This window comes from Aulonocara stuartgranti (genome assembly GCF_965226115.1).
Source record: "Aulonocara stuartgranti genome assembly, chromosome: 12".
Lineage (NCBI taxonomy): Eukaryota > Metazoa > Chordata > Actinopteri > Cichliformes > Cichlidae > Aulonocara > Aulonocara stuartgranti.
Window position 1 is genome coordinate 29930582 of NC_138948.1, and position 10694 is coordinate 29941275.

General features: G+C 40.1%; 2 protein-coding genes across 2 annotated transcripts; one reads left to right on the forward strand and one right to left on the reverse strand.

The window, feature by feature from the left end:
• The first annotated feature begins 460 nt into the window (after nucleotides 1-460).
• On the forward strand, nucleotides 461-8195 carry dph7 (diphthamide biosynthesis 7). The gene is made up of 10 exons (XM_082553683.1): nucleotides 461-624; nucleotides 938-1105; nucleotides 3007-3140; nucleotides 3211-3298; nucleotides 3892-3986; nucleotides 4086-4243; nucleotides 6190-6262; nucleotides 6348-6413; nucleotides 6493-6665; nucleotides 7520-8195. Exons 2-10 carry the CDS (start codon nucleotides 974-976, stop codon nucleotides 7918-7920), a joined length of 1320 nt encoding a protein of 439 aa, XP_082409809.1. The 5' UTR covers nucleotides 461-624; nucleotides 938-973; the 3' UTR covers nucleotides 7921-8195.
• An 889-nt stretch (nucleotides 8196-9084) lies between these two features.
• On the reverse strand, nucleotides 9085-10234 carry mrpl41 (mitochondrial ribosomal protein L41). Its single transcript, XM_082555707.1, has 2 exons — nucleotides 10147-10234; nucleotides 9085-9688 (listed from the first exon to the last, which is right to left on the reverse strand). The coding sequence occupies exon 2, from the start codon at nucleotides 9671-9673 to the stop codon at nucleotides 9266-9268; it is 408 nt and encodes a 135-aa protein (XP_082411833.1). The 5' UTR covers nucleotides 9674-9688; nucleotides 10147-10234; the 3' UTR covers nucleotides 9085-9265.
• Between the last annotated feature and the right edge of the window lie 460 nt (nucleotides 10235-10694).

A 10694-nucleotide genomic window follows, 5' to 3' on the forward strand; every position in this document is an offset into this window, starting at 1 on the left:
ACGTCAGACGCATCATTTTACGGAAATAGGAAAAGCATTAAATTATAGCAGTATGATATTTTTATAATTTAACAACAATACAACATGGCAAGACAGCAACAGTAACTTGAAATCTGATCGTAATCAGATCTTAAATTTCAGTACGACTGCGATATAGAAATTGAACATAGCCGGTGGTATAAGCTTTCATACCAGCAGATGTCGCCATTTTTATTGTTGACAATGCCGCAAAAATGACGCTGAACCAACAGTCTTCTAAACGAAGGCTAAAACCTCACAACAAAATTAAGAAAGAAAAATGCCTCGGCATGTGTCTGCATTCCTCTGACTCTGGCATTAATTTACTTGCCTCTGTTCCACATTTTGGTGTAAAGGACATATACAGTTTTCATACCACATGAAATAACTCTGTCTTATACTTTTTAAAAAAAAATATATTAACTCTTTACAATACCTTTATTATTGATTGAACTCCTTTAACAAAAGAATGTATCCAAATACAGGATAAATAAACTATCTTTTGTTCTTAAATAGCAATTCCCCACTTTGGCACCTAAATACACCGTGACGCTCAGAGATGACGTAAGGACGCTATAAGCGTCGAGTCTCAGGGCTGGCACACATGTGAGTTTTGTTTGTTACGTGTTTCTCTGCGGTTATTCGGCATTAAACTAAACTAAAAGTTACTTTAAATGTTCATATACAAAGAATGTGTATATGAACGTTAGGAATACGGTATACGAATATGCTATAAATCTCTGACTGGTGACATTTTGGCTCTTGTGAGGCTGCAGCCAGTTATTCATAGCTTGCTAGCTAGCGACCAAAACATTTTGTTACGTTAATTAAATTTAACTAAAAATGCTTAAGATGTCGTGCACTAGTTTACTGTCTTTTAACAACTGAGTCGTAACAGGATATATTTTGGAATTTGTAGCAACCCGTGGGATAACGGTATGCACATCAGGTATTCATGGCTTGGAAGTCGAAGACCCGCAGTCTACAGGTGTTCGACACGGAGTTGAGCGCTGACGCGGTGGAGTGGTGTCCTGTTTCACCCAACCACAGCATCCTGGCCTGCGGCACGTATCAGCTACAGAAAGGGGTGAGATTACATCCCATTACCTGTCATGGGAATAGAATTGTATACAAATTTCTTTATACCCTTCCTTCGCTTAAAATTATGAGAATTTGGTCCCGTGTACATTGTCCACCTGTTTTGGCGGTGTTTGGATCACCGGATTGGATTGCTAAAAGAGGTTTGTGGCTAAAATGCTTATCTCCAGCGCTGGCTGTAAGCATTTAGACCAGATTAGTAATAAGTAAAGAAGCCAGAGAACTCTGACCACTATGTTAATTGGTTTGTTAAAAAAACAACAAAAAAAAAGTGATGGCTTGTACAATTGATGTCAGCTGACAAGTATAATATATAAAGCTTCAGTGTTTTACTTTGAATCATTAGTAGTTAGTATATTTTACCATTTAAGTCAAGTCAGGAATAGATATTAATGTGGGCTGTGATTTATTTATTTTTTAAATGGTGGGGTTATAGATTTACCCAGTGTCTGGGCAGAAGTTCCAGTTGTTCACTTACATGGACCTAAAATCTTTACATTTTTTGTATATGTATACAGTTCCAGTATTTGGTTCTCATATTAAACATGGACAACATTTTAAATAATGAGGTCAGTGTATGTACAAGTAATCCTAGTCTTCAGACTGGGACTTGGTTTGAGTCAGTTTTCTTTTTCCAGTCATGGCTCTGTAAGCTATAGCTCTGACTGTGAGTGCAGAAGAATTGTGTGAAAGTAAGCTTAAAAACAGGATGGTTTTAAAGGCAGAGGCGTTAAGGAACTTATTTCAGACTAGGGCTAAACTGCACCATAAGATAAATATGAGCAAAATAAAGGGTTAGTACATGCTAACAGTAAACCTTACTCCAAACTAGGAGATATTGATATTTAAAAAAAAATCCGGTATTAATAGATTGGCCCTTGCTCCCCTTAAATAAAATGTTTGTTGCAGTCTTTCCTAATTACCTTAAGCATGTTCTCTAAGAAATTAAAACGCTTTCATATTACGTCAGACAACTTTTTCATAGTTTTCATGTGACATCACATCTATTCAATTTAGGTAAAAACCCTACAGTATTGGAGAGAAAACCCCCTAGAACAATCCCCTATAAGTAAGCACTATATGATGGTGGCAAAGAAAAAAACCTTTTTAACAGGAAGAAACCTCTGACAGAAGCAGCCTCAGGGAGAGGCAGCTGTGAAAGGAAGCAGAAGAGAAAAAGGAAAGATGAGGGCAGACTGTGGGAGAGAGAAGATACAATTTAATGACATGTGGCAGTGGCATATAAAACGTGTGCGGGTTGAAAAGAAGTGAGTTGAGAAGAAATCCTCAGAGTATCACAGGAAGCTCCCCCCGATCCAGCCCTACCTGATATGCTTTATCAAAACGGAAAGTTTTATGTTCAGTTTTTAGAGCAGAGGGTGTCTGTCTCCTGAATCCAAACTGGGAACTGGTTCCAAAGGTGAGGGGCGGGGTCGTATTTAAATATGACAGGGCCTTATTAGTTAGTATGTAAGGAGAAGGATTGTAATGCAAGGTATTCCTCTATTGCCTGCTAACTCTTTTTTTTTTTTTTTTTAAAGTTGGTTTCCTCCTCTTGCTCTAGTGCTAGCTGGTAATTAAAGCAGACTCACTCAGAAGCCGCTCGGTTTGCTTACAAATGCTGTATAGGCGTATGGCATTACCAGCACACGGACTTAACTTTGTTATACAGGCACACTGGCCCAGATCACAGCAGCTAATTTAAACTCTCCCTGGAAATCATTTTTGATTACATTTATGTCATCTAACTTAAAAAAAAATTACACTGCTGCCCCAGAGTGCTGCATACATTTTATTAATAAAGACTTGGTAGCCGAATGAAGCAACCAGTGGAGTTAATGAGGACCCACTTTGATGTCTGCTCTGTGTCACTCTGCTCTCATGTTGCAGGGAGGGGAAGAAGATGCCACCCCGAGCAGGATCGGTCGTCTCTACCTTTTTGAATTTCGGCACGAGGGACCGATGTGCCCCCCTCTCACAGAGCTGCAGCGCATGGACACCGCAGCCATTTTAGATTTGAAATGGTAAGAAAACAGATTTGGTCAGTGTAGCTTCGGTTATTTCCCTCATATTCATTGTTATGCGTGTTCATAGGTGCCACGTGCCTGTGTCAGACAGAGCAGTGCTGGGGATGGCAACAGCTACCGGGGAGCTGCAGCTGTACACACTGTCTCGCAGTCAGGTGAGAAATGTGGCATCAAAAGATTTAGACAGTGGCATGTGGGGCCTGTATTATGAAGACATCTCAGCATACCCAGAACATTTTTCCATTATCTGGATTCACTTAACCCCATCATTGGTAGTCAGGATAAAAAGTTACACAAAACTGGTTGTCAGCTCACTAAAGTAACCGAGGCTTTCCTGATCTAACGACAGAAACATGAAAGGGGCAGCAAAATCTGTCCAATCACAGTATAACTTTTCTTTATTTTTTACATATTTATTGACTTTTATAAATGTAGATATGGCATTATTTATGGTTAATATCAGCTGATTTATTGGCCCCAAGATCAGTCGAGTTTATGATTTTGGTGTTTCATTAATTTTGCCTGTATTTAACAGTTACTAAGTTTAGCACACTAAAATACGCATTAAGGCCTTGATTGCCGTGTAACGGCCACAGACAGCTTGAGCTGCAGTGCATGAGCGCAGCAGCTATTTTAGATTCAGGCTACAGGAAGGCTGCTGTTTTTATGCCTCACCTCTAACTGTGCATTCATTTGTTGTTTTGTGTTGATGTTGTGGTGTGCACTCATGAATGTGTGTATCCAGTAGGAGGGTAGCCACAGTCTGCAGTCTCTCAGTAGTCTGGAGGTTGGAGCAGAGCGGCTGGCTCTGTCATTAGACTGGTCCACTGGAAGACTGGACAGGTCAGCTTATTGGAGACGCTACTACCTCCATAAAAGAGCCAATGTCACATGTTGTGCAAATATCATTCATGTTAATACCTCACCCTGTCGTGTCAGCAGCAGTGACGTGCGGATTGTGTGCAGTGACTCTGCAGGCTGCATCAGCGTGCTCTCTCTGGCTGAAGGTGCTTTAACAACACTGTCTCAGTGGAAAGCCCATGACTTTGAGGCCTGGATCTCTGCCTTCTCTTATTGGGACACACAGCTTGTGTACTCTGGTAACATATATCCTGTCACTCTTAAAAATTAATGTGTTAATTGTTGCAAGCAAAGAAAAGCGTATTCTAGAATCTTACGTATCATTTGCATAAATCCAAATAACTGTATTTTTCAGTAAGAACAGGAAACCCATCATAGCAGGTAGGTTTGAATAGCTTTTTTTGTTTTAAAAACTCTGTTTTGTATTTACTTGGATTGGCTCTGTGATTTAAAAATAAAATATTCTTTGATCTAAAACATTTTTTGTTTAGTCCATCTTTTTCTGCAAACAAAATAACGGTTAAATACTAATTAGGATTTAATTAATAATTGGTGAGTGGCATCTTATTTGCTGAAATCAGTCAGTAAAACTGATATACAACTGTCATGTGAAAAATAAAGTAAGTACATCCTATTTCAGTTCTGAGGTTTCACATATGAATCCTTTTCAGCTTCTAATATGATAAAATTATTACCTCAGATGAGCAACACATGCCATTATTTATGTATTTGAAACTAAGCCAAAATCCAGAAGCAGTGAGTAAAACCTTAAGTGCACCTCATGATTCAGAAGATTGTAGAACCAATTTTAGCAACTGTAGCTTGAAGTAATAATTTTCTGTGTGACTTCATTAGTCTCTGACATTATTGTGGATGCATCTTGCCCTCATTCTGCTTTACAGCTTTACTGCAGTTTATTGACGTTTGTGGGTACAGCTGTCTTAAAGTCCAGGTTTCTTTGGGTTGAGGTTCTTTGCGCAATTGCAACGTCTGTTGTATGACAGCATTTGGTCCAGAGTTTTAGCTGTTTGACTCCTCTGTGTTCTTTGGTATACAGAGGAGTTCATGGTCAAGGTTCCCAGGTTCTGTGCCTGCAAAATAATCTCAAATCATCATCCCTCCACCACCACAGCTCCACGACAGATGGTATGAGTTGGTGTTTCACCTTGACCAAATGCTATTAAGCTGCTTCAGTATGAGATGGTATTTGTACTACTATGCAATGTTTGGTCTTCACCAAATATGGCACTGTGCATTATAGCAAAATCTCTCCAATTTGGTCTTGTATGTCCAAAGGTCATTGTTCCTGAAGTGTTGTGGTTTCCTCAGATGCAACTTCATAAACCTAAGCTATATTGCGGTGTGTATTTGTTTTTGGTTTTCTTTGCCCTTTCAAATGAGACAATGTTGTTCAGTCTGATTGTACTGTCAAGAAGTTTAACATTTAACATGCTAAGTGAAGCCTACATATTCTGAAATGTAGCGATTTTCGGAGTTTCACTCGGCATTGCACAGTCTGACTTTGGGGTCAATTTGCTGGGATCGCCACTGTTTGGAAGATTCGTATTTGTCTTCAGTGTTTTCCACTTGTGACTAATTATTCTCACTGTAGAGTGATGGATTTGAAATTGTTTGGAAATGGCCTTATAACCCTTCCAAGTTTAATCAATAGCAACAATTGCTCCTCTAAGTTCATTGTTTACGGCTTTCCTGCTGGGCCTTGTGCTAACACACGAGTGCTCCGGACCAGAAAACTGTCAAGCCGATAATCAGTATTTGATTATCGGCTCCTGGCTGATGATTGCTGATAATTAACAGCCTGAGTAGCAGCCAATTAATTCCCGTGGAAGCATATTGTCCTTGGTTTTTCACACATCCCTTCTGCATTTTGGTTTATTGTTAAATAAATGACACAGTGTAATATGCCATGTGTTGTTTATCTGATGTTGTACTTACCTATTGTAACCTCTCCTAAGAAGCAGATGATATTTTTTGTCCTTGTATATAAAACCTTAGATTTCAGATATGGTGTACTTTATTTTTTTTATCATGACTTTAAATCATACATATGTGCCACCAATTTGTGTGCCTTACACGGGTAGTTTGTGAGCTCACATTGATGCTGCCTCTAAATCGGCCATCTAAATATTCTCCTGTGCTGTGTCATGTGTTGTTTTCTCACCAGGTGGTGATGACTGTAAACTGAAAGGTTGGGATTTAAGGATCGGTCCCTCCAGCCCCACTTTCATAAGTAAAAGGTGAGGTTGATAGTGTATCAGTTTTCATGTATATATTCCATTTTGACAGTGTGCAGACACAAATTTATGTTGTTTTCTTTCAAAGGCACTCGATGGGTGTGTGCAGTATTCACAGCAACCCTCATCGGGAGCACATTCTGGCTACAGGCAGGTAAATATCCTGATGTTGAGCTGTTGTTGTGTAAGAGTTGTATACTTGTTGCTCCTCTCACGCACTTCTCCTTCCACAGTTACGATGAGCAGGTTTTGCTGTGGGATGGCCGAAACATGCGGCAGCCCCTGAGTGAGACTCCATTGGGTGGTGGAGTGTGGAGACTGAAGTGGCATCCCAGCCATCAGCACCTGCTGCTGGCAGCCTGCATGCATAATGACTTCCACATCCTTCACTGTCAGCAGGCTCTAGGTGTGTTTGAATAAGTGATAAACAATAAAATGGTCGCTCTGAATTAGACCAGCTTTAGGCCTGTGAAAACACAGTTTTCACCTCACACTTTGTGGTGATTCTGTCTCTCCCATTGGACTGACAGCCTGCGTGGGCTCTTGCCTAGTTTAGCTGGTTTGGACTCCAGAGACCGGTCTAGTTTCAGCTTCTTAAATATGAGAATTGTTTGACAATTGTCTAATTATAATTGATCTTAGCCGTCTTTTTAGCTTCTCAGAGCGGAAAGGTAGCTTAATGAACTCATCATTACTATTTATAGATACTGCACAATTTGAAGAAATTAAGCAACAGAGCATATACCTTTTTGCTTTTTTTATAGGCTCTTTAAAAACGATGGACTAGAGTCCAGGCCTGAAAAGGCAAACCATGTAGCATTTTAAACCTGCATTCTTTCTAATGGCCAGCAGGGAGCCACTCCTTGTCGTGAAAAGAAGTCTGACTCTATAAAAATGTATGGGAAAATGAGCATACTGCTCTATAAATCTGTTGCCTCACGAAATGCTTTCCTGATGACATTCTCTGTGTCCTCAATTTCTCAAATCAAACATGGACACATGTCCATGTTTGCCAAGGGGTGTGTAACACACACAAAAAAAACTGTCTGAAACAGATGGATGCCAAACACGCCAAAATGGTGTTTGTGTTTGATAGGAAAGATTCTGTGAATGGTGCTGGCAGTGTAAATAGCTTTGAATGGTGAAAGGCTTCCTTCTCTACCTGAAACATCAGTAGACCTCACATATTGTACAAATGGTTGTTTTTACCAGGAGAAATCTGTGGGGGGTTTTAATAACTTACTGTTTGTTTACTTACAGAGGGCAGTGCAGGAGCATGCCCCATTGTAACCTCATACATCCTCCACAGTTCCTTGGCATATGGAGCAGACTGGTCCAGGCTGTCCCTGGAGGACCATACTGCCTGTTCCCCGCCTGCCACAGAACCAAAGGAAAGCCCTGCAGAGAACCGAGGACACTTAAGGATTCAATATGAATCTCCCACTGCCAGCTTTGACACTTCCCTGGAGGACGATGCTGGTCGATACATCCCAGAGGGAATTGCAGCACCTCAGACCTCCCCTGCTCCAGTTCCCACCCTCAACCCTGATGAGGATGCTCCCTCACTGTCCTGCCTGCTGGCCAGCTGCTCATTCTATGACCACATGCTCCACGTGTGGCGCTGGGACTGGATGCCAGACCAGGCTTTACAGGAGTCATAGCAATGTTGACACTATTGAAATCTAAATGTATAGCCTGACTACAGCAAGAGCATGTCATGCTGTTATTCCAGTCACTGTTTTTATCATGAAGATTCCTATACTTTGGAATGACTTATCACATTATATGCAATTAGCAAGACCCTCTATTTTCATAGTGACACTGATTTTTTTTTTTTAATATAAACTTGTATTTAAGCAAAAAAAAAAAAAGAAGTTTATAATCCTCATACTCGTGTGTACTGTAGCTACAAGCGCAATACAACCATTCACCTACACATGTTCTTTGTTTGGTTTTTTTTCTTCTTTAGCCCAGACCAGCTGCAGGGTCGTGTGAGGTGGTTGTTGTGGGGCTAAAATAGGGTCAAGATGCCCACTTGGCAAGCTGCATCCCTAAAGTTGAATCAAAAAACATAGCAGCTAATTGTTAATGTTAAGGAGCAGGACAAAATATCAGAAATGCACCCATAAAAATTATAACAGGCCATGTTGTTTGTCAGGTGACTCTCCCCTTGAAGGGAGAATTCTGTTTGTTAGCACTTAGCAGTGTAGCATCCAGTTTTCAAGATATTATTTTGGTGGTTTAAATCAAGTTGATTTAATTTTGGTGATATTCAGGTTAAGATCACACCACATGCGACAATCAGTAATAATTTTATATTAAGTGAGAACACAAATATAATACTGCACAAACCTGTTCAAGAGGTTCGGTTCAGTTTAGTGACTCCAGTTAGCACATGTGAGCCCTAACCCACTGCAATCGGCTACAGCTGCCTTCATCTGAACTAAAGCGGCCACCCTTAGAAGTTACTCGTCTCAATGTAGAGATATAATGAACCTACCTACAGAACAAAACTATTTGTACCAGACTATAATTATGCTTTTTAATGTTGTTTATTGTAATATGAGTCTGAGGATTGATTCACTTTTAGCCGGTCTCAAGTGGACATTAGAGTACAGGTAAGTGCAATTTTAGGTACTTAATGGCCTGAAAAATAAAGCAAACTATTATGTGGTAACTGAATAATTACCACTGTGTTTAACTTTGAAATATGTCACATGTAGCTAGTCTGCATATACCCTTGAACAAGATCACCAGTCCCTTAGTGAAGACTCATAACTTAAAAAAAAACAGGAGCTCAAACCATTATAATGAATATCTGACAGTTGTGCAGTATTAATCATGCTTTTTGTTTTATTTTTCCAGGTCATCAAATAACAAAACCTGTAAGACAAGGCCTTTTTCCTGAACAGTTTATGTAGTAGTTGATTTTCTAGAAGGGGCCCTCATCAGTTGATCTGCAGCTTTCAGTCCCCAGTGAATCAGCGAGTCTTTGGAAATCCATCATTAACGTACATAATTCTTTGGATAGAGCTTGAAGAGCTTCCCCTCCTGTGTGGGCTCAAATCCATACTTCACTAGCTGGTCTTTGCTGAAAGTGCCTGCTTCCAAGTCCTGTTTGATCTGAGGAGCCACAACTTCATCGAACAGACTCTGTGCTGTGAGTGGAGGTTCTGTTCCTTTCGGGGCACGGTATGAGACATATGGTCTGAGTTTGAATCCCTCCAAAGGAGGCACCACAAACTCCGGAATCATGGCCCGAATGGCTAGAAACTTGGAGCTGGGGAGATTCCGTCCAGCGGGCCTGGCGCCCCTGCCTTTATTATGAGTCCTTGATCCACGCTTGCTCGTGAACTCAGACATCCTGTCAGCACCTCGCACCAGCCCCCTCATCAGCGTGGATAACACACCCATGCTGGCACAGCCTTCCTACAGGACAGAAGAGAGTAAAAACAAAAGCGTTGATTTTAATAAAGAGTGGGTATACACCACCTCATGAAATAGCCAAATACACTGCCAGGGAAGATGGACAAAATCCTGTTAGAATATTGACGATCAATACACAAAAATTACTTTCATTTTTCACTTGGTAGTCAGGTAACAGTGATGCTTTACTGTTCAGACTGCACTCTGGGTTAGGATTAGGGTCAACATGCGTTACATTACAGTTTAGTAAGAAACCTTAAGTGCTGATTTCTGTAACTTGTTCACTGGTTAGCTTGCTAACTAGCAAACAACTTAAATGATAGCTAAATGTAATGCTGCTTTCGAGCTCATAATTAATTTCAGATAAAATTCTGGATATTATTTGAATTTTCGATGAACTGCAGATTCAGAAATTGTTACATTCATATTTATATATCTATAAAATATTCGACTTCACTCACCTTCACCACACCGTCAGCCCAACGCTATCGAGCTGCTTCACTATCTAACAAACTGTTTGGTGATTGGACGACATTAGGCACCATCTACCAATCAAAATACGAGATGCTTGTTTCGCTGCCAGTGATTGGAGGTACGTCATTTAAGACAACTACGCAGAGCCCATGAGTGGAGAAACAGCCCTTCAAAATAAAAGCTGTGTGCTCAAGGGCTGCATGCTTCGAAGGATGCAACCCACACAGCTAAATATTTCATAAACATGTTAGCATATAAGAAGATTTTAAAAAAAATTGTCCGTGTTCAAATGAACTATGGGTATAATTTCTATTATAAAAGCTATTGTTTTTCATTCGACATCTTTAAAAAAAAATCGTATATTCTATTCGGTGTTGCTGTAGCCTTTTGTTAAGAGAGGTTTTATTTTGATAGGTATGACAGGACATTTAGATTGCTTTTTCCAAAGAACTGGAAAGCACGTAAACGTAAAAACTTTGGCATAAGAAAGGTACATGGCAACATTCTTTGCTTGACTTTAGTCTAAAAAGGTAAG